Raw genomic sequence first — 23,474 nt, forward strand, 5'->3', positions numbered from 1 at the left:
CCAAGGATATTTGGCATGCAGACTAGGGGAAGCCGGGAATCGAACCACCAACCTTCCGATTAGTAGATGACCTGCTCTACCACCTGAGCTACAGCCACCCATATTGTGAACTTGGCCGAGGATAGAGTTCCACATTCATCCGTGATATGAAAGTTAAGGTCTTGTTCCCATTTAGATTTGATGGCAGCAACTGAAGAACACTGTAAGTTGAAAATTAAACTGTACAAGGCTGATATTATGCCCCTAGAGATTGGATTGATCATTAAAAAAAATCATCTACCGGATTGTCTGGAGGTTTTGGGGAGAATTGTGCTGACATAGTCTGAACATAGTGTCTGACCTGTGAAAAACAAAAAGAATTGAGCAGCAGCAATGCCAAATTTGGTAGATAATTGAAAAAACTTGCAAATTGTCCTTCTATGTCTAACTCTGCAAAAGATTTTAGACCCTTTCTATGCCACATGTGAAAAACACTATCTGTCACTGAAGGAACTAATAGGTGGTTTGCTGCAATTGGGCTTTGAAGTGAGAAAGCCCGGAGATCAAGACTCTTCCGAAACTGAGAACAGATTCTAAGAGACTGTTGGACTATTTTATTATTACTAAGGCAATGCCAGAGAGAGAGTGATGAGCCCAACGTTGCAGACCCTTGGGGCTTAGTTTTCCAAGCCACTAAATTGAACCCAGTCATATTCCAAGAGCACTGATCTAAAGGGAAGCTGCCACTCAGATGCTCAGCTTTGTTCAGAGTAGGGAGGGTAGACATTCAGACTGTATACTGGGGTGGCTGTAGCTCAGGTGGCAGAGCAGGTCAGCCACTAATCAGAAGGTCGGTGGTTCGATCCCAGGCTACCTCCTGGCTGCGTGCCAAATATCCTTGGGCAAAATACTAACCCCATGTTTGCCTACTGGTGGTGGTCAGAGGGCCCGGTGGCGCCAGTGTCCGGCAGCCTCGCCTCTGTCAGTGCGCCCCAGGGCAGCTGTGGCTACAATGTAGCTTGCTATCGCCAGTGTGTGAATGACTGAATGTAGTGTAAAGCGCTTTGGGGTCCTTAGGGACTGAGTAAAGCGCTGTACAAATGCAGGCCATTTACCATATATACGCAGTTATGAGCCGGCGCGTCCCCATCGTCTGGTGTCCTTCACAGTGCTCAGTGTCTTTCTATGTAACCATGGTGCTTTTGGTTTCCCATGTGTACACACCATTATTTTCCTTTCCCTTTATCAAAGGAGTAAACCTGAACACTGCACTCCACGACAAAAATATCCAGTTTGTTGCCTTTGGTTGAGAATTTTTTATTTTCTTTAGTTTTTTGTTGTGTGCTTCAAATTTCTCAAGGCTAGAAGTTGTGCTGGATCACTTTGGTATTTCTTCGTGTGTCAATGCAGTGCTGCAAAAACATTTCATGGGATTTTCTCTTTAGGCTGTACTACCTCCCCTCACAGCAGGAGAGCTACAACTTATTTATATGCTGCTGTGATCTATCAGTTATTTAATTTATATGATCGACATAACAACCTTTTGTAGGCTGAGACGGCCAAGAGAAACAGTATCTAAACTTGTGAGAGACCCTCAATTTCTTTAATTAATCATCTAAAAACCAAAACTAAAGTTGTACTGTTGCTGTAGTTTTTTTGCAGCTTGGAAGGCAGTTTGACACTGAATTTTATTAGTTATATTAGCTAATATTAGACACACAGAAAGTCTGCTGTAATGCATTGTCATGTGAAATCTCTGTTGCTTATATATATATCATCTTAATAAATGTGGGATTGTGTCAGCTGGATCACTATTCTAGTAATTAATTTCTCTTCCATACTTACATAGATGTGTCAGTTCCTTTGAAAGGTGCAGAAATAGTTTTGTAAAGTTTTTACCTGTAAAACTCTCTTTGGTGGATTTGAACCCAAAACATATTTTTGTTTCGAACTCTACTTGTTCCTAAAACGAACCAAACTGAAAAGTAAATGTAACAATGAAAGGAAAAAATATACCAGGTGAGACACAAACTCCTGTTAACAATCATGTTATTGAGTAACTCCCATATTTCCTACACACCGTACAAGTATTTAAAAAAAAAACCTTGAAATGGAAATATGCATTATACATGTATTTTCAAGAGTGCTCTATCAGAAAGAAAGAATAAAGACAATTTTTGTTATAATTAAATGGTTTAAATGTCTCTAAGATGCGACGTGAGTGCCTTTGTGTGCGCACAGAGTTTTGTTTGTAAATATACAGAGTTTTATGTCTCAAGTTTATTTATTTTTTGGAATAATTTGCTACTCGAAAATAAATCAAATATAGACTTGGATGGCCACAGCAGATACATTTGGTTCAGGCCGAAGGTTGCTTTTTAGGAGGAGACGCTCATATTAACTGTAAAGTAAATTCTTCAAAAATGTTATGGTTCAAGTTTTCTTCAGAGCTTCAGGGACTCAGCAGCTTGCAGTCATTGATTCAACTTTACATTTTAAATCATATCAAAGAGTGCTTGAACATAAAATAAGGCCATCTGTTGGAAAGCTGAAGAAGCAGATCTTCCAACAAGGATAACGATCTTTTTGCACACTGGGAATGGTTTAAAAAGAAAACATGGAAAGTCTGAACAAAGGAATATTTTTTAGCACAAAGCTAAATTGATGCGCACAATTTTCTCCAAGTACTGAATTAATCTTTTAATCACTCACTGATCAAAGTGTGCACAGCCTTACTGTTAGTGTGAAAACACCCAAACAGAACATTCCCAGATCATCTGCTCTTTTAAGTGTTCCTTTCAAGTGGCATAATGGCATATTTGCAATATGAATATCTAACGAAAAAGCACAAGGCACATTAATCTTGAATATATCAATCATGGTAACAGATCTCACAAGTATCACAGGCTTGCTTGCAGAGATTATCTCTGTCCTTACTAGACGATTAATCTGTTTCTGCTGTGTGACGACAATCCAACAAAAAGCTCTTTTTTTGAAGAGAATGCTCACAGCATGAAGATAAATAAAACTGAAAGGATCTCCAGCTGTATTATCACAGAAGTTTCTTTAGTGCATTTATTTCAAAGTCTTGAACTTCAGTGGCGTTTTCCAAAGCAAGAGACTGCCGAGTCTTGCTGGGCTGTCTCTCACGCTCACACTGTGATTTGTAAAGGCAATTTGACTTTGCTCACCAACTTGTTCCCACTCAGTGACCGAAGGCACATAGCAGTGACAGAATATTTATTTGTGATTTGTTCTGTTTTAAAAGAGAAAAAAACTGACATGTTTTGTTTAATATCCCATTATGTGCTGGCAGACTAGTATTTCAAGTATTTTTGCGATGGTATGAACAAATGTCTGCATGTTTTATAATAAAACTCAGACTTTTATTTACACCATGCACAGACTGAAGAATGATTGTTCGTAAAGCTATAAATGTGTAGATGGGTCTCGTAGAGTCTTGTTTGTTAAGAATCTGTTTTATTGCATTTACTTCAGCAGGAATCACTTCAAAATCAGTAAAATACAAAAATGTATGTTTTGTATCCTCTCTGTTAAGATATTTTAAAGTGTTAGCAGGATACGACAGACTTGCATGAAATAAAACAAAGCTTTTAAACACGTAGTACTTTTTTTTTTTACAGAATTCTAAAAGAATGAATAATAAATATAATATACTGTTTATACCATGGCTTTGGCTCAGTGCTTGATGGTCATTATTAACTAAGTCGTTATCCATCTGACCAATGAGTAAAGAGTAAATTGGATTTCTCATTGTCTTTGTAGCAGCAGAGATTTCAGATTTTACATTTTAGTTAACTAAAATGTTTTTATTTACATTTAATTTTAGTTTTAGTCGACTATAATACCTATGGTACACAGTTTGGACACAATGATTGCTGTGAATTTTTTATTTTAATTTGAAAAATACTCTGTCGACCCATACTTAGACCATTTTTTTCAGACATTAACGTCTGAAACCATGTTTGAACATGTATATCTCAAACCTGATAGTCCATGTATGACTCAAATCCATTCTCCTCACCCTCTAAACTGAGAGTCTATATTACCTGCAAGATTTGAGTTACTGTGCACAAAAAGACACCACCGCAATAACTCCTAAACCAACTATTCATCATAAGTGTTTATTGATATTTGTATTTTCAGATTCATTTTCTGTCAGAGTCCACTTCACATTTTACAAAAACAACACAAAAAACAAACACAGAGAAAAAAAACAACACACAATTCATCAATTTCAAACACAGAGTTTGGGATCTTCGTGCCGTGAATGGTTTAAAAGCAGTGTGAAGTCTTTGTAAATTCAGGTCACATTTAACCCAGACTTCCACTAGGACGTTTTGGGAGTCTTTATCATTTTACCTGTGTCCTTGGTATGCGTTTAATGTCCAAGAGTGTTGCAGTCATTACCATTTCAGTGTTTGTTTGTTTTTTGTTCTCACAGGGCTCATAGTGACACTTCAAGTCAAAGAGAAATATTGTCAAGTAATTACCCGCTGCTGCTTACATGCTCACACACAAACGCAGACTTTGATTACAGCCACTATCTGCCTTGTTTTACCTGAGCTGTGCTTGCTGGTTAACAAATACTTTATCTCCACCTCACTCCCCCCAGCCAGGCCGCCTTGTTATAGTCAAACATTTTTCTTCTTCCAAGCCTCTGTGTGCATCAGTCTCTGACAGACATGCATGGCGTAGCTGTAAAATTAATTGCACTCTCCTTAAAACAAACTGCGAGTCACACAAAATGCAAATCGAAACAATTAAAAAATGAAAGCCTCAAAGTTTACATTTAAAATAGCATGAAAGTGCATCTTCTGATATGAGAGGCTAAGGCAATTTCCTTTTTTCATTTTTCATTTGTTTTTAAATGCAAAAGGATATTTTTAAAGGTTATCTCACATTCAGAAATACGGTGCCCATTGTATTCAGACGTATGATTAGCCACTATAATACAATACAATAACTGGTTCTGTTTTGGTCCCAATTTCAATTTGGTAAAATACCCGGTTTTGTCAATCTTAGGAGCAAACAAACGTCTGATTCTTTTTTCTTTGTTTTATATATCAAAACCATATTACACAAATCATTCCGGTAGACATCTTGTCAGTGTCAGCTACCCTTGTCAGCTGGCTGATTACTTTATTTGTGCCTAATAATGTTCTCTTTTGGGCAAGCTGAAATAACAATTCAAACTGGGATTTGAGTCTCAGTTGACTTTGTTGGTATATTTTATTGATTTTCATGTTTGACTAGGATTCCTTGCTGAGGTCTGATGACCGCCAGATAATCAGCTGGCCAAAGGAGGAGATAGAAACCACTGACATCACCACATATCTGGACTGAAAGACAGCACAGAAGCACTAATCATGGCAACACAGGAACAAGCTCTAAGCACAAGATCGATAGAGGCTGGAGTGATAGATGTGGCTATACCAACTGATGGCAACATCGGGAAGCAGGACATTGAGACGCTCAAGAAATACCAAGGGCTGAGAGAGGAGCTTGAGAAGGTGTGGAGGATGAAGGTAACAGTGGACCCTGTGGCAGTTGGAGCACTCGGGGCAATAACATGCCAAACAGGGCGAGGGGCTCCAGCCAATCCCAAGAACAACAGCTGAGATGTCTGTCCAGAAGAGTGCAGTCTGTCACGATCCTGGGTCTTATGTTTATTTTGATGTTTATAGTATATGGTTAAGCTCATTAGGTTTTCTAGTTCATTTGTTATTAGATTCCCCTTGTGTCTTCCAATCCCTGTTAAGTCTCCCTTGCCCTTCATGTGTTTCATGTCTGTTATGTTGTCAAGTTCATGTAGTCATGTCTGCGTTTCATTAGGTTTCCTATTTTATTTTCTAAGAGGTTCTGTGTTTTGTTGTACTCTTTCCCTGTGGCGTTATGTCCACGTTGTGTCTACTGTGCCTTTCTGTCCCATGTGCCTATGTTCTGTCTCCCCAGTTGCTGTTAAGTTTACATGTTTAGAGTTCAGTCAGTGTTTCCTGTTTTACTTTGAAGGTCCGTGTCTCATGTCAGCGTTTCTAGTTTTGCTTCCATTGTCTCGTCCAGCCTGATTACTCCCAGCTGTGCTCTCCTTCTGTGTCTCATTCCCTCGTTATCCCTCAGTGTATATAAGCCCTGTGTTTCTCTTTGTCAGTGTTGTAGTCGCCCTCATGGCTGTGTTTCCCCTGTGTGTTAGTTATCCATGTCCCAGTTTAGTTTCGTTATAGTTTTCGTTAGTGATGGTGAGATGAAGCCTCATGATGAACTGAAGCTTTCCATCCAATTGGTCGACTCATGGTTCGAAGCATTGTGATGATTCATTTGCTCTACTGCGCCATCAAGTGGACAATTCAAGTGAAGCGGGCTCTTTGATTATAATGATGTGTAAACCTTATGTACATCTGGATAATCACACAATATTGTTTGGTGCTTCACTTTTTAATAAACTAAAAGACAGAAATCAGATTATAGGATGTGTAGTGTTGTTTATTTATATTTTGGTGTTTATCATTTGTGATATTTATTACTGTGTGCATACTTTATTAGGAGAGACAAAATAAAAAAAAAAAAAAAAACATCTCTTCCTTGCTGGTTCCATCGAAGAAGAAATGCACAAGTAACTATGTAGCACGTACGTAATCCAATTCCACAACACGGTGTGATGGGGAATCAGCTGTTTTCCTGCCCATGTTATTTCGAATCTGGCGCGAACCGGTGAACCAGTCCCTGAATCAGTCACGTGGTACGGACTGCCCGCGAGGCCTCGAACGTCACTGCCTACGTAATCAAAGCAAGCCTCGATACGCGCTTCAGAAAAACGCCCCCGCGATTACCCGACTCACGATTCGAAGCTTCGACACACAGGACACATCACTAGTTTTCGTGCCATTCTGCAATAAAGCAGCTTTTTGAGTTTAATTCCTGTGTGGTGAGTTTTGCGTTTGGGTCCTTCTCCTGCCTGCACACAGCCGAAACATGACACAGTCCTAGGAACAGCAGATACTGCGCAGGACCCTCAAGCTCCCAGGCCTCTGGTAGAGGACCTGAGCTTTTTTTTTTTGGTTTGGTAATTGACAATCTGACGATTGAGATTTGTGATTACTGTTATGAAAAAAAAGCATTGACGCTTTCAGGAAAGGTGTAATTGATAACAATTTGCATTCTGAGTTAGTCAAGGTTAGCAAAAGGTAGTGATTTAAATGTTGATAAAACTCGTGCTTCAAATGTTCAGTGGTTTCAGTTTTTGATTAAGACCATCACCACCATCATCATCAAAAACACAATTTAGTCTCTGCAAGAAGATATTGTGAAAAACAAATGAAATACATTGTAACATTTCTAACACATTTATAATAAACAGTTTGCAACAAATATGCTAATTCAAACCCATTATGTTGATAAAAATCCTAATTTGTAATCTTTTGTTTGTTGCTAAACATATTTGCTTATTCATATTAATGCACATGGATGTGCTTTAATTCATTAAGCAGCATTGATGGGATTCTATTTTAAATGGCAGCACTAAATCTATTATTTTCTTTACAAATTTAATTCACAATATATTTTTCTCTTTCCATCACACGACTATTCTATTCATGGCTACACTGCCTGTCACATAATAAGTTTCTCGAGTCTTGCAACCCCATCTGCAATCTTTGATTATTGAATATTAAGTTATCTTTCCTTCTGTTTGTCTGTTCTGAACTGCTTTTCTTTGTCAGGGTCCTGGGACTGGGCGACCCAGGATCCCTGAGCAGTTATGTATTATATTATTACTATTATTATTGTTGTGTATTTTGGTGTTGCTCCCCCTTCCCTGTGCTTGTGTATATGTGTGTGTGTGGGTGGCTGAGCACTTGTTTATAGGCGGCGTCAGGCCTGGAGGGTGTGGCCCTGCAAGGGGACTGGCCACACCCGAAGCCACACACCTGCTGCTGATCAGGCCTCGTCGGGGGAGCTACTTAAGAGAGTCTTGGAGCTCCCACCGACGCGGGATCATTCCTTGAGACTCCACGTTAGTCGGCCCATTGAATTGAGTTAATGTGTGTAAGTGTATGCCCGCGGTTATTTGTGTCCTGACGGCTGCGTCTATTGTTTCCCGCAGGAGGAGCGTGGAAGGCACGAAGAGCAGCGAGCACCGGGGGGTGCTGACACGGGAGCGGAGAGCACAGAGACACGAACTATTCACGCAGAGACACGACACGGGAGTCTGGGAGAACACGGGGATTTATTGTTGTTTTTGTTCCACTCTGTAAATAAACACACTGTTATGGGGCGCCGTTTGTAAACTGAAACATGCCGAAATTAACAGCAACATTTTTCCACATTTAGCTCTAAATCTTACAAAAACATGTTTTTTCGAGTCATTTTTTACAACATTTAGTATAATATTTGTAACTTCTCATATTTAAAACAGGATTTTAAATGTTAAATCTAAATGCTAAATGTTAAATGTAAATATTATATTTAAATGTTAAATGTAAATATTATATTTAAATGTTAAATGTAAATATTATATTTAAATGTAAATGTTAAATGTTAAATCTAAATGTTATATATAAATCTAAATGTTAAATGTTAAATCTAAATGTTATATATAAATCTAAATGTTAAATGTTAAATCTAAATGTTATATATAAATCTAAATGTTAAATGTTAAATCTAAATGTTACGGGAAACTAAATATTTAGCTAATATGCAAATTTATTGTACGGGTCAACGGAAATACCAAAATAAAAGCTTCAAGAAAACCTCCCGCGCTAAAGTGTGCCGGTCGCGGTCAGGCTCTGTGTTTGCGCTCCTCTTACGGTCACTTTTGACTGCCATGAGCTGCTTCGACTATTCCCTACCAGCATGTCCAGCGATTTAGCTGAAAACATTGGAAGAGCCGTTTTGTCGGCCATCCAACGATTCAGCGGTAATGCACCCTCGACCTCACAAACGCCGCAGCACTTGGTAAGTTTATTGTATAGCATTTTGGACGGGTTGATAGCAGTGTTAGCAAAACTAGCAAAGCTAAATTACTTAGCTAGTCCTCAATTATTTCATTTGGTAGGCAGCAGACAGAGATCGAACATCATACAACTCTATTTATTTATTTGGTAGGTAGGTAACAGTCGTTCTTGATGTAAATGTTTCCTTAGGAATCCAGCAATGCACCTGGACCAAGTAGACCTGCCGTCTCCACTGGGATACCATACTGCTCGGTAGGCCTTCTTACACATATCATTTAATTCATTTATCATGAAATTTCCCCTTGTGGGACTAATAAAGGTATGTTACCTTATCTTAGCTGACTGGTTTTGATATACAGTCAGGTTCATAAGTAGTTGGATACAGACACATTTTCTAATGTTGCTTCTGTACATTACCAGAATGAATTAAAAATGAAACTACTCCAATGCAGTTGAAGTGCAGACTTTAAGTTTTAATTCAGTGGGTTGGACTAAATGAATGCATAAAAATGTGAGAGGGAAAAATTAATTTGTAAACACAATCCTATCATTTCAGAGGCTCTAAAGTAATTAGACAAATTAAATAACTGAAAATAAAATGATAATTTCTATTACTTTATTCAAAACCCTTTGTTGGCAATGACAGCCTGAAGTCTTGAAGTCATGGACACCACCAGATGCTGGCATTCCTCCTTACTAAGGCTCTGCCAGGCCTTTACTGCATTGGCTTTCAGTTGCTGTTTGTTTGTGGGCCTTTCTGTCCTAAATTTAGTCTTCAACAACTGAAATGTATGCTCAATTGGGTTAAAATCCAGTGACTGACTTGGCCATTCAAGAATATTCTATTTCTTTACTTTATTAAAGTCATGGGGTGCTTGGACTGTATGTTTTGGGTCATCTTCCATCTTTATTATTAAATGCTGCCCAATCAATGTGACTACTTTTAGCTGGACTTAAGCAGACAAGTATGTCTCTGAACACATTCAGCTGCTTCAGTCCCGTGTCACATATTCAGTAAACACTACCAGTGCCACTGGCAGCCATGCACGCCCAAACCATCACACTGCCTCTGCCATGTTTTACAGATGATGTGGTATGCTTTGGATCATGAGTCGTTCCACCCTTCTCCATACTTTTTTCTTGCCATCATTCTGGTAGAGGTTGATCTTGGTTTTATCTGTCCAAAGAATGTTTTTCCAAAATTTAGCTGGCTTTTACTAGATGTTTTTTTTTTTTTTTTTTGTTAAGTCCATTCTAGCCTTTCTATTCTTGAGGCTTATGAGTGGCTTGCACCTTGCAGTGAACCCTCTGTATTAGGGCTGTTCGATATGACGATATGAAAACATCTATCATTTCATATTATACGCTATCATTTGTTCTGTGGTGTCGCAAAATAAATTTTACGTCAATATTTTTCATTGTTTTGATGGTCACTGTAGTGGCTGTATTAATTTCTTAATTTTCTTTTTTCTGTTATGTTCTCTTTGACCGCATGTTGTCTGTTCACAGTAAAATTTTCAAAATGCAAACGCTACGTCTCAAATCAATTCCAGGCCTTTTATCTGCTTAATTGGTAATGACATCATCATTTTAATATGGATACCCTAAATTAAAGCTTAGTCTGCACATCATGTCCATGATATAATTTTGATTGGAATATGTTTCAGTAAACGGGCAACAAAATAAAACTTGTTAGGGTCCAAATACACACTGACCTAATTGCAGGCCTTTGCTACTCTAATTGAGTGCTCAAAGCACTTTATACAACAGATCTCATTTACCCATTCACATGCACAGATTAATACAAGCACTTTTTCTGTCCAACATTCGCACACAGTCATAGTCGGATAAACTCATTGGGAGCTCTAGATTAGAGCACCTGGGAACTGAATCACCAACTTGACCAACAATCACCAAATGCTAATCTACAAGATACAAAAGGTTCAGTTTTCTGTGTAATGGGTAGACAATAGTAAGATGGTCTGAGTCTACAGTTTGTTTGTTTGTTTTTAATGAACAGATAACAGAAACCTTACGGATGTATTGTAATGCATAGGTGTCTATCTGTATCTGTGTTTGAATTCATTTCAGGTTCCTCTTCCATCAGTTCCTCAAGCTCATGCTACGCGCTCACATTTTGTGAGAAAAAACAAGACCTGCAAACACTATACAAAAGATGTTGTGTGCTTGCCCTTGTCTTCAACATCAACGTTTCTCATACCGAGAGGAGATTCACGAGCAAAACTAGCACAAGATGGCCTTATTGGGAAGATCTCCTTTACATCTGACTGGTCTGAAGCACAACTTAGAGAAGAAATAGCAGCAATCTTCAGAAGAACATTTGCACTGTCAACTGGCCAGACATTCCCTTTTGAGTATTTGAGTACAATTAGAGGATGTAAACGACTAATGAAACCAAATGTTTCTAGCAGTTTTCTTTGGGGTGGCCAAGAAGTTGGCTCGATTTGTTCCACCACCTGCCTCTATATAATGGCAGGGATACAAAAACCTGCACAGGTAAACATTTTATATTGCAGTGCAGAAATATTTATTGTCTAAAAAGTGAGTGTGTTCCCTTAACATAATTTTATTAATTGTATTAATTAATATTGCAATTTCAGCAGGTGTAAACAGTTTTTAGTGCAGCCATGTGCCTCTGTGTTACCAGTGATTTGGTGCAACTGTATTTGATTTTATGTAGAACATGCTTTCTTTTCCCTCAGGAGGAACCAGAAGAGCTGTCTGATAGTGACTTTGAAAGTCCAGTCTGCCGGAGAAGACGAGGTATGTGATGTGAATGAAAACCTAGTGAGGTTCTAAGCTCGATGACCAGTTAGATTTTGTTACTGCAGTGCGTAATAATTCCTGGGGGGTTTGTTTGATGAGAGCATCGTTAATTTGTCCGATTGGGGCGATCGTGGCTCAAGAGTTGGGAGTTTGCCTTGTAATCGGAAGGTTGCCGGTTCGAGCCCCGGCTCGGACAGTCTCGGTCGTTGTGTCCTTGGGCAAGACACTTCACCTACCGCCTACTGGTGTTGGCCAGAAGGGCCGATGGCGCGATATGGCAGCCTCGCCTCTGTCAGTCTGCCCCAGGGCAGCTGTGGCTACAACTGTAGCTTGCCTTCACCAGTGTGTGAATGGGTGGATGACTGGGTGTGTAAAGCGCTTTGGGGTCCTTAGGGGGGACTAGTAAAAGTGCTATACAAATACAGGCCATTTACCATTTTAATGTTTACGAATTATCACAGGTGATTACAGCCAAGGAGGAATATGTGCCCAACTTTCACTTAAACTAATATAAGGATATATAAAGGCTGTTAACATTATGAAGCAAGTCATGCTGACCTTCTTTCCTTTGTTCAGTGCATCATGCGTTGTCTACAACACCAGGTGAAAGTGAGGCCAAGCATCGGGAAACAGAGAGCTGCATTCAAGAGAGTGAAAATGAGGGACAGGCAGAGGGACAGCAGATGTTTCCATATAATGTGGCAGAATTTGTGTAAGCTGTTGTCTAGGGGTTAAAGAAATCCTTCATTTTAGATGTTGTTTAGGATATTGTTTTGATGCAAGTTTCCAATTTGCATGTTTGGGTTTTTTTTTGCTGAATGACTGCAACTTTAGGATTTACATTTAATTTTTTTTTTTTTTTTAATGATGTAGTGTGAGAAATTCTTCAAGGCTGACATGTTTTATGATTTCTAATATCTCTTATCTACTTAGCCCTATTTTTCTGGAGGAAGATGAAGCTCTTGAAGAGGCAATTCAGCGTAGCCTCCTAGAAGAGTCTGATAGAGTGAAGTTCATATTTCAAGGTAAGATTTGAAAGTAACCTTTGATAATTGAATATTTTATTTGCATCTTTACTTGCATCATTTTTTTGCAGTTACACAATTACAAAGGTAATTGCTCATTTCTGACTAATTTAATATGGACTATCACAACATAATTATATGTTGTAACTCTGTGCACTTGAGTCAAATGTACAGCAAATTTCCATTTTTCCCCAAGATCTGTTTGTCATTGTCCCTTTTTTATATAGGTCTTTTAAGAAGCTCAGCAAAGAAGAAATTGAAGGTCTTCTTAGAGCTCATAGTGAGAAAGTCATTACACCAGGAACAAGACAACTCCATATCAGTCGAGCCAATGTGTGGTCGACTGCTTTGCGTCAGTTCAAGAGACCCAAGTTTGCAGAAAGCTGTGAGATGCTTTATGTCACATTTGCAAGCGATGAACATGATACAGAGGAAGATGCTGCTGACCTTGGGGGGCCAAGGCGGGAGTTTTTCCGTTTACTGGTGAAGGCCATCTTTCAGGACAGTGGTGCTTTTGAAGGTAATAGGATTTCACAGTCAAACTAACTAACTTACTTACTTACTCAAGGCCTAAAGGCTTGTTGACGACACTCGTTTTTATAATGTTACAAACGCAACAACCACCTGATCTGAACATTGTTTGACAGAACATAACAAGTTAATGACTACAGATAATAAATCTGTTATGTTCTGTGTGTCTGAAACAGTAAAAAAAAAAAAAGTAATACATTTTTGTCTGTCAATCTCAAGATATCAGTTTGGGGTCTGTACAGAATATACTTTTTTGTGTGTTATTTTTCAGCTACACCAAATGGATGCACACTGAAATTTAACATCCTACACTTGCAAAATGGAGTATATCGAACCATTGGCAGGATGTTGTCCACGATAATAGTGCAAGGTGGAGAAGCACCTGCCTTTCTCTCTCCACATGTAGTAGACTACATTGTGTCAGGAGACATTCTTCAAGTACACCTAACACCGGATGATATAGGTGACCCTGAGTTAAGAGAGAATCTGAAAAAGGTGAATTGCAATATTATAACAAGAATATTGTAATATTTCCTATATTCACAAGTCTTCTGGTCTTCTTTCATAATATATAATAAATACACTTTTGGTTATTAGAGGCAATTCCATGTATTATATTTTCAATTTGTTTCCTTTTTGTTAAAAAAAAAAAATATTGGTGAAATACAGCCAAATAAACCAAAACAAAAACGTTTCGAGTCCAATTAAAATGAACCATCTGCAGTATTTGTGTACACTGGTAAAAAACAAACATTTAAAGTGTTTTTCTTAAATATTTAGGTTGTAAATGCAACAACTCAACATGATTTGGAGGAAGCAGTCAGCTGCTGCGACTCATGGCGATATCAAGTTGAAGGTCTTCCACTCACAGTCACCATGGCCAATAAAGATCTGTTTGTGAAAAATGCAGCTCTATACCTTGCAGTTCTGCAACGGCAAAGCTGTTTCGATCAACTAACTGATGGCTTGTCCTACTATGGAGTGAGAGTTATATTTTTTCTGTATCAATTGGTCATTATTTTATAATCATTTAGAGTGAGCTACTTTTTATATTTAAAACTGGAATTTAACCATTATTTAAACTTTTCTGTCTAGATTTTAGCACTCCTGAGAGAGAACCCCAGTTTGCGTGTTCTGCTTGACCTATTGGGGGAGGACAAAGATCTGACAGCCAGTTTAATTGCTGGGGTTCTCAGGCCAAGCTATTCTGTCCTTGGGAGCAACAGAAGAGTTAGAGAGGAGCTGATGGTGGTCAAATTTCGGGAATTTCTCCAGTGTGTCGAAAGTAAGCAGAAATTCACATAATGTAGTCTGGCCATGAAACAATTCGGGACACTAAAGTAAAACTTTGTCTTTTTATGTCACATGCGCGCACACAAAACAGGAATAAAGATGTATGATAGCTTACAACTGACAAGCAAGGCAAAGACAGAACCTCTGTATTTTTTATAAAAACATTAGCCATCATTTAGTTGTTAGCTCAAGCTTTAACTATTTTAGTGTCCCCAGGTTAACGGTGGTTTTTCTTTGTTTTTTAGATGAAGAGCTGAGAGACTCACTTGGAGAAAGGACTCTTACCAAGGATGAAGAGGCATTTGTGAAGGCTTTGAGGCCTGGTCACATCTTGGCTTTTGCCACCGGGAGCAGCAAGGTTCCAGCCATAGGTTTTCAACCAGCTCCTAAAATAACATTCATTCACGATGAAAGCAAACATCTCCCGATTGCACACACATGTGCAAATGAGCTTCAGCTTTTTGTGAATGAAACAACAATGGCTGATGATGATGCTTTTCATTACTGCTTCTTAGTAGCACTCATGAATGGAGCTTTATTCAGCACCATCTAAACATGTTCCAAAAAAAGTGAAATTAAAATGGTGGGTTTGTTAACTCTAATCCTGTTCATTAATTGTAGTTTCAAGTAACTTTGCTTCATACAAGATAGTTGAAATAAATTCTGACTGCATTTAATGTTGAAATGTAATAATTTTCAAAGCTTCAATAGATTTATAAAAATGCTAAATCTGTATTTTCAACGACAAATCAATAAAGTCACTGGTGTAATACAATAATTTTATTAAGCTTTTCTTTTTTAAACAAGGACACTTCAAAACAGTTTATGCACAGAGTATACTAAACATGCTTTGTAGAACAAGCCAGGATTACTTAGACATCTAACAGCAACATTTATTAAGACTATTGCAACTTTACAATGATTAAAACAATACTGTAGATAATCTTGTGAATTGATTTAAAGACTGACTGTTCAGTGTTGATAATTTTCACTGTTATACTGTATTACAGTGTGAATTTGATCTTTACTTCAATCTGAATAACTGGTTTTACCCATAAACTAAAAGTGGTTGTAGCCTTCTGAATAGCCTATGAGTCACTGTCAGTCATTAACTCTGAGTCCTTATGTGGCAGGAGGCATCACTGCTAGAGGGGAGGGGCTTCTGCAGTAGTACAAAAACTGCATTTGCTGTACAGCATTTAAGAATATTAAGTGTCATCACTCTTTAGAACATCGCTGGTATCCTGTGGTTGAGGTCACACATTTACAAGTTTGTTAAAAATATACTGCTGTGTTCGTTGAAACAATGTTTTACCATTATTGTTGTCTTCTTCAAAAGGGTGAATGCTTGTATATAGCTCTTGTAAATCGCTGTCATTTAATGGGACAAACCTACTTTCAGAGTTTGACAAGGAGGGTATGGAGACCTCTGCTGTAGAAAGTTCTGGGTTGTGACGATGAGACACATGAGTTCCGCAGGCAAAAAGCTGGATGGGAGTTCTATTACCTTCAGTGGAAACAGAGTGATTGTTATATCCAGCTTTGAATTCCTTCAAAGTGCGGTTGATTCGTGGTAGAAACACATAATGAAGGCAAAATAGGTCTGTTGCATTTTCTAAGTCTAGGATACCAAGTGATTCCAATTCATAAAATATAGGTGCATAAATGCGGCTACAGTTGTTTAAGTCTCGGTTGAAACGCTCAATCCTCTGGTTGTGCACAGAACTTCCCATTAAGACAGAGCTTTCACCCCTGCTTGCTCGCATGTCCTCCCAAATCTGAGCATTCTCTCCTCCGTGATCAGTCCTGATATGCAGGGGTCTGCCAAATTGTCCAACAGCTGCAGTAAAGAGGGCTTTCACAGTCTCAGCTCGATTATTGCTGGAGCACCGAAGAAACATCAACATCCTGCTGTATCCATCTATTGCACCATGAACAACAAACTTCCAACGAATCAGTTTGTGATTTCCATCTATGTGCCATATGAAATTTGGATGAGGCACAGAATATACTCGCCGAGCAACTGCAGTTCTTCTCCTGGATAGAACACCAGCCGAGTCCACCCTCCGCAGTGACTTTCTTACGCGCCATCTTTGACCCACTATGTTTTTGGAACGCAGATGACCCATCAGCATCACTTCTCCAACATTTGGATGTTCAGTTTTTATCTGGGACACTATCTGATCTAACTCATGGTCACTGATTACATTGAATTTTGACTCTGAGATATTATAGTCTTGCAGTAACTTATACAGAGTGGGCCTGGAGATGGAAAGGATAGATGCAGCTTCAGTAAAAGATGTTTTCAGGGAAAGAACATTTTCCAATTCCTCTTTGGAAATCTGAAGCCTTCCTTGGTAACCATCCTAGAACACGGCACAGAAAATCTCAATGAGCACAATTCTATAACAAAAGATGGGTAATTTGAGGCAATTGTACTGTGACAGATTAGCTAGAGTAATATTTTATCAATAGTTTTAAAATATGAAAGTGAGCAATCAAAAGACACTTCAGAGCAAAAACAGTAATAAAATATGACGTAAAACTTGTGAATGTTGTTGGTGGTGATGTGACACTGCTAGTGATGGACCCCTAAGAAGATGAAATGTATGTAGAATCAGAATCATTACTTTGACAGGATTTAATTTAAGGTGACATATTACACCAAAGAAAAAACAGAAATTAGTCAGCTAAATGATATGTGTAAGAAGGCCTACCGAGCAGTATGGTATCCCAGTGGAGACGGCAGGTCTACTTGGTCCAGGTGCATTGCTGGATTCCTAAGGAAACATTTACATCAAGAACGACTGTTACCTACCTACCAAATAAATAAATAGAGTTGTATGATGTTCGATCTCTGTCTGCTGCCTACCAAATGAAATAATTGAGGACTAGCTAAGTAATTTAGCTTTGCTAGTTTTGCTAACACTGCTATCAACCCGTCCAAAATGCTATACAATAAACTTACCAAGTGCTGCGGCGTTTGTGAGGTCGAGGGTGCATTACCGCTGAATCGTTGGATGGCCGACAAAACGGCTCTTCCAATGTTTTCAGCTAAATCGCTGGACATGCTGGTAGGGAATAGTCGAAGCAGCTCATGGCAGTCAAAAGTGACCGTAAGAGGAGCGCAAACACAGAGCCTGACCGCGACCGGCACACTTTAGCGCGGGAGGTTTTCTTGAAGCTTTTATTTTGGTATTTCCGTTGACCCGTACAATAAATTTGCATATTAGCTAAATATTTAGTTTCCCGTAACATTTAGCTTTAACATTTAACATTTAGATTTAACATTTAACATTTAGATTTATATATAACATTTAGATTTAACATTTAACATTTAGATTTATATATAATATTTACATTTAACATTTAACATTTACATTTAAATATAATATTTACATTTAACATTTAGCATTTAGATTTAACATTTAACATCCTGTTTTAAATATGAAAAGTTACAAATATTTTACTAAATGTTGTAAAAAATGACTCGAAAAAACATGTTTTTGTAAGATTTAGAGCTAAATGTGGAAAAATGTTGCTGTTAATTTCGGCATGTTTCAGTTTACAAACGGCGCCCCATACACTGTTTATACATAGAGCACCGCGCCTGGGTCCTCCTTTCCCCACTCCTTCCACGGTGTGCCATGCCATACCGTGACAGAATGATCCCGCCTCTAATGGACCCAGCGGTCTCCGAGGAGAGGCTCAGGAGGGAAGTTATGGACGAAGTGTACCACCTATGTGAGGTGTGGTGGGAGAAGCCAGCGGAAGGTTTGCATCGCGCCGTGGAGAGGCGGCTGCAGGAGATGCTTTTTAAATTCCCCTGGCTGGTGGACTCCCTTAATGCAGTGGTCCTGGACTTCCTACTTTCCACCCTCCACCTCCACTCTCCTCCTCAGGCTGCCCACCAGCTCGGACAGCTGGTGGATTCACTGCCTGAGACGCCGGCCCCGACGCCGACACGGAAACGACGTTCGCGCCGCCAGCGTTCCTCACCGCAGCTAGATCCACAGACATCTCAACAGCCGGCTGTGGTGAGTCATATGGACAATTCATCGTCACTCACCTCAACTGTTTACTCTGGGGCTATGTTTATACGGTCAGCTGCCCGTCCGCTTTCGGCTCAGTTACCTGCTCAGCAGCCACCTGTAGCTGCGGCACAGCCAGCTGCCCAGCCGGTAGCCAAAGCGCAGCCCAGCTGGTCGCTGTACCTCAGCCAATCGTCACCTGCTGAATCATCCCCCGCGACATCTACCTCACCGCTTACAGTTTCATCCTGTTCACCATCCACATCACCCGCTCAGCCATCTTCTCCACCAGCAGCAGCCTCCATTCCACTACCCACTCCAGCGGCCTTGTCCGGAGAGAGCGACCTCACACGCGTCCAACGCCTGATGGACTGGGTAACTCACACCACCAACACAAGGGCAAGAGTGGTGGGATTAAACGCCATCGAGGCAATCCTGGAGGGAAACCCCTACCTCGGCCAGCTCAAGGGAGTTTCCGCCTGCCTTTGCACCCTGCGTAAAGCCCGGGGGGTAGTGCAAGCTCGGGAAACCTCAGACTTCGTCCAGCTGCAGCAGGAGCTCAGCATGCTCACCGGAGCAGCGACGTTGCCATCGGACCCGTGGCAGGCCGCCGGAAGGGCAGCGCCGCCGCCACCGGACCCGTGGCAGGCCACCGGAACCGTTCCAACGCCACCGGACCCGTGGCAGGCCGCCGGAGGAGCAGCGCCGCCGCCACCGGACCCGTGGCAGGCCACCAGAACCGTTCTGCCGCCACCGGACCCGTGGCTGGCCGCCGGAGGAGCAGCGCCGCCGCCACCGGACCCGTGGCAGGCCCCCTGAACTGTTTTGCTGCTGCCGCCGGACCCGGGGCCGTCCGCCGGAGCTGCTACGTCGCCGCCGTTGGGCTCGAGGTAGGCCCCCTGAACTCTCTTGTTGTGTTGATGGGCCGCCTGTGACTGTTTGTGGCGTCTTTTCGTTTTCTTTTTGCACCGCTGCGGGATACGCGGTCTGACTCTGAGACTGTGGACTGGGTCGGTTTGTTGTTTTGTTGTCTTTGCTTGTTTTGGTTCTGGCCCTCCGTCCTGGTTCCCCCAGCCGCCCGCCCTGGGTTGGTTGTGCTGTTTTTTGTTTTGGTTTTGGGGTCGTCGGGAGCCGACCCTTAGAGGGGGGGTACTGTCAGGGTCCTGGGACTGGGCGACCCAGGATCCCTGAGCAGTTATGTATTATATTATTACTATTATTATTGTTGTGTATTTTGGTGTTGCTCCCCCTTCCCTGTGCTTGTGTATATGTGTGTGTGTGGGTGGCTGAGCACTTGTTTATAGGCGGCGTCAGGCCTGGAGGGTGTGGCCCTGCAAGGGGACTGGCCACACCCGAAGCCACACACCTGCTGCTGATCAGGCCTCGTCGGGGGAGCTACTTAAGAGAGTCTTGGAGCTCCCACCGACGCGGGATCATTCCTTGAGACTCCACGTTAGTCGGCCCATTGAATTGAGTTAATGTGTGTAAGTGTATGCCCGCGGTTATTTGTGTCCTGACGGCTGCGTCTATTGTTTCCCGCAGGAGGAGCGTGGAAGGCACGAAGAGCAGCGAGCACCGGGGGGTGCTGACACGGGAGCGGAGAGCACAGAGACACGAACTATTCACGCAGAGACACGACACGGGAGTCTGGGAGAACACGGGGATTTATTGTTGTTTTTGTTCCACTCTGTAAATAAACACACTGTTTATACATAGAGCACCGCGCCTGGGTCCTCCTTTCCCCACTCCTTCCACGGTGTGCCATGCCATACCGTGACATTCTTGATGTGCTGTATTAAAAATCGAAATTGAAGCTGTTTCTGTGCTGCTGGTGATACACTAGTTTGGACTTCATTATGCATGGTTGGAGGTGGTTTACAATACTAAAGAGAGAGAGAGAGGGAAAAAAAAGGAAAAACAGATTTATATTTAAGATGTATAATAATAATAAAAATTTATCAGTTTGTACTTTTAACACAATTATATTTTTGACTGATGAGCTAATTATTGCACCGTTATTCAAACATTTGCTATTGTCACATTATGATTACTAGCTGAATTTGTTTATATGATGGGATGCTTCCCATCTTGGCAATCATTACTCACTGCCAACACCAGCTTCTTTGAATTGTAAATTAAAACAGACAAATACTAGATGGGGACATAATGAAAAATGTGAACAGAAACAGAAAAGGCACGAGTGAGAAGAGTGCTGAAAAGGTCTGAAGAGAGGCAGTGGAAAGTGACAAGTGGAGGTACAGGTGATGGAGATGGAAAAGGGAAAAAAAAGGAGAAGGCAGATTCAGTAAGAGTGATGGCACTGTGAGGGGAGGCGGGGTTACTGGCCAATAGGAGGAGGGGATGAGGCTAGAGCAAACTACTCTGCAGCTGGAAAAACAGTAATAAGCCGTTCTTCACCTCACAGCAGTGCTTTTGTGTAACTGCTGGTCGCCTTTATTAGTGCTCTGAGTAATAATTGAGATGAATGAGTCATCTCAAAGCCTAAGATTTCATGTGTTCTTGTCACGGTTCTAGGTCAGTTTCTACCCAGTATTTTGAGTTTATTATGTTTTGGTTTAATTTTGCATCAGAGATTGTTTTCTTGTTCTCTTGTTGTGTTAATGATGATGATGATGTTTATTATTAGAGTTTCATGTTTCTGTTTATTTGTGTTTAGGATTTGTTCTTCGGTTGTGTCTGCTTAGTATAGGTCTAGTTCCATGTGTCATTTTCTGTCTGTCTCTCAGTGTCGAGTCTGCGTCTTAGTGTGATGGTTTCTTGTTCCTGGTTTCTTGTTCCTGTTTTATTGTGAAGGTCTGCGTCTCATGTGAGTGTGTTCAGTTTTACCTCTTGTCTCGTCTCGTTAATGACTACCAGCTGTGTCCCCCACCTGTGTGTAATCTCCCTGTGTTTCTCTTAAGTCATGTCTTCTGTGTTTGTAGCTGCTGGTCCGTCTGTGTAGCCACCATGTTTCATTCGTGTGTTCCCTGCTGTCATCATCAAGTACCATCGTCTTCCTTCCTTTATGTTCAGGTTTGTGTTCTTGTTCATGCTCAGTAGTTTAGTTGTCCCAGTATAGTTTAGTTCTCCATTTTGCCGTTTGCCTCTCTATATTTCGTGTTCAATAAATCACCTTCACACCTTCACAACTGCCTGCGTTTGGATCCTCCTCTACCTTTTCCACACGGCTCTTCTCACTCGCCGTGGCAGTTCTCATATCTACCCAAATATGAAGAAAGTGTCTCAAACCTCTATTTATAAGATTATGAATATGAAATCATGTGTTTTGATTTTGTATTGCTAAAGACTTACTACTTATTTAATAATAATGGATTGCATTTATATGACGCTTTACAATTCCACTATTCATTCACTCTCACATTCACACACTGGTGGAGGCTACAGTTGTAGCCACAGCTGCCCTGGGGCAGACTGACAGAAGCGAGGCTGCCATATCACACCATCGGCCCCTCTGGCCATTACCAGTAGGCGGTAGGTGAAGTGTCTTGCCCAAGGACACAACGACCGAGACTGTCCAAGCCGGGGCTCGAACCGGCAACCTTCGGGTTACAAGACGGACTGCCAACTCTTTGAGCCACCATTGCCACGATCGCCCTATTTCAGCCTTAGTCACATTTAAATACATGCTCATTGGCAGTGGTGTTAAAGACCACAATTTCATTTATTACGTGCTACTTGATAACTCCATTAAATCAGGTTTGCCAGTAGTCTAGAACTTTCTTGCTGTCTGTCTATTCATCATGATAGAAATTTCTTGTTCTCTCCTTCTCTTTACCACACATTTTCTCATTTTTACTCTTTTGCAGCTTCAAAAATGTATTTGCACAAGTGTCTTACAATTAACAAGCATGTAAATGTGTTCTGCAAGTATTTTCATGCTTTTTAAAAATAAAATGTTTAATTAAACCAACAGCTAATTAAACACTAAATTTCCATCGTAACAATCTGCTGTTACAGGCCAGGCTGAGTGTGAAAACAATGTCTAGATTTCCTCTAAATGATGTTCCTTGCACACTGAGCTGACAACAGTAATCATTTTATGAAGAATGCAAGGAAATCCCCCCAGCTATTTCATCTGAAATGGTTGGGTCCCCCAGTTATTTAATCCTGCTGTCCCATATTGCCGGACCCCGTGATTCGTTATGTGACATCTGCTACATCTCCAGAGAATATCTTTTTGTCACTTCCTTCCTGCAGCCAACCTTTTCATCCTTTCCAAACACGTCTTTGCCTCACCCACTCTGTCGTATTTTTTTTTCATTTTGTCTCTCTCTTTCATCTTTGACCCTTTCTCTTCATTGGGTCATTGATCTTTCTGCCTCTCACCTTGCTCTCTGCTGAGCTCTGTACTTCCAAACTCCTCCACCTCGCTTCTTTCCCTTGCTTGACCTTTCTTATCTGTTTTTTTTTGCCTTAGCCTCAGGTTCATTAAAGAATATCCAAAACTTGTCGTCTCTGTCTGCGTCTGGCCTCTGTGTCCTTCCTTTTCTCTCTGTCTATGTCTCTCTCTGCCCTACAGATCATCCAGTTTGTCCGTCTGCCAGGTTCTACTAAACCCTTGCCAGTCAGGTGGGATTCACAGATAAAGAACCCATGAGAGCATGTGGGTGTGCTCTAAAGAATGTGTGTGTGTGTGTGTGTGTGTGTGTGTGTATTCGTAGGTCTACTCAGTTGTGTGTGTGTGTGTGCCTTTGTGTCTATGTTTTGTTTTGCTTTCTGTTTGCATCTGTGAATATGTGTGTCTGTGTGTGTAAGAGAGAACACTGTGAGAGAGAGCTTTGATACCACAGCATTTCTCTCCTGGAGGCATTTGCAACCTTCTTCCAATCTCTCTG

The 23,474-nt window shown here is 40.7% G+C and overlaps 3 protein-coding genes and 1 long non-coding RNA gene across 5 annotated transcripts; 3 read left to right on the top strand and 1 right to left on the bottom strand.

Moving 5' to 3' along the window:
* Positions 1-8,597: 8,597 nt before the first annotated feature.
* Positions 8,598-15,359, top strand: LOC146582766 (uncharacterized). 2 transcript variants are annotated; one of them, XM_085288429.1, is made up of 11 exons: positions 8,598-8,952; positions 9,141-9,203; positions 11,043-11,468; positions 11,675-11,735; positions 12,315-12,450; positions 12,672-12,763; positions 12,991-13,283; positions 13,566-13,789; positions 14,075-14,275; positions 14,390-14,579; positions 14,833-15,359. In XM_085288429.1, exons 1-7 carry the CDS (start codon positions 8,851-8,853, stop codon positions 13,248-13,250), a joined length of 1,140 nt encoding a protein of 379 aa, XP_085144555.1. In that variant the 5' UTR covers positions 8,598-8,850; the 3' UTR covers positions 13,251-13,283; positions 13,566-13,789; positions 14,075-14,275; positions 14,390-14,579; positions 14,833-15,359. The 2 variants fall into 2 exon arrangements, with proteins under 2 accessions (XP_085144555.1, XP_085144646.1); XM_085288520.1 differs by having other exon boundaries at positions 13,566-13,757.
* An 11-nt stretch (positions 15,360-15,370) lies between these two features.
* On the bottom strand, positions 15,371-17,778 carry LOC146582767 (uncharacterized). Its single transcript, XM_085288307.1, has 3 exons — positions 17,556-17,778; positions 17,305-17,367; positions 15,371-16,953 (listed from the first exon to the last, which is right to left on the bottom strand). Exons 1-3 carry the CDS (start codon positions 17,655-17,657, stop codon positions 15,844-15,846), a joined length of 1,275 nt encoding a protein of 424 aa, XP_085144433.1. The 5' UTR covers positions 17,658-17,778; the 3' UTR covers positions 15,371-15,843.
* A 410-nt stretch (positions 17,779-18,188) lies between these two features.
* Positions 18,189-19,194, top strand: LOC146582768 (uncharacterized; the record flags this gene model as incomplete). Its single annotated transcript, XM_085279609.1, has 2 exons — positions 18,189-18,680; positions 18,789-19,194. Coding segments are annotated over exons 1-2 (852 nt in total), but the record flags the coding sequence as incomplete, so codon positions are not given.
* A 173-nt stretch (positions 19,195-19,367) lies between these two features.
* Positions 19,368-20,333, top strand: LOC146582769 (uncharacterized). The gene is made up of 2 exons (XR_014893069.1): positions 19,368-20,070; positions 20,161-20,333. It is a non-coding gene; the product is annotated as an uncharacterized LOC146582769 (long non-coding RNA).
* Positions 20,334-23,474: the final 3,141 nt, after the last annotated feature.

This window comes from Mchenga conophoros, linkage group LG1 (assembly GCF_057382185.1).
Source record: "Mchenga conophoros isolate Kocher_MC1m ecotype Shallow Benthic linkage group LG1, M_conophoros_male_GT1.1, whole genome shotgun sequence".
NCBI lineage: Eukaryota > Metazoa > Chordata > Actinopteri > Cichliformes > Cichlidae > Mchenga > Mchenga conophoros.

Excerpts from the sequence above, each read along its gene's own strand:
- LOC146582766 (XM_085288429.1), top strand. The coding sequence starts at position 8,851 with ATGTCCAGCGATTTAGCTGAAAACATTGGAAGAGCCGTTTTGTCGGCC. Across the intron at positions 11,736-12,314 it reads AGTCTGCCGGAGAAGACGAG|TGCATCATGCGTTGTCTACA; the intron begins GTATGTGATGTG and ends TCCTTTGTTCAG. Across the intron at positions 12,764-12,990 it reads AGTGAAGTTCATATTTCAAG|GTCTTTTAAGAAGCTCAGCA; the intron begins GTAAGATTTGAA and ends TTTTTTATATAG.
- LOC146582767 (XM_085288307.1), bottom strand. The coding sequence starts at position 17,657 with ATGTCCAGCGATTTAGCTGAAAACATTGGAAGAGCCGTTTTGTCGGCC. Across the intron at positions 17,368-17,555 it reads CACAAACGCCGCAGCACTTG|GAATCCAGCAATGCACCTGG; the intron begins GTAAGTTTATTG and ends ATGTTTCCTTAG. Across the intron at positions 16,954-17,304 it reads CTGGGATACCATACTGCTCG|GATGGTTACCAAGGAAGGCT; the intron begins GTAGGCCTTCTT and ends GCCGTGTTCTAG.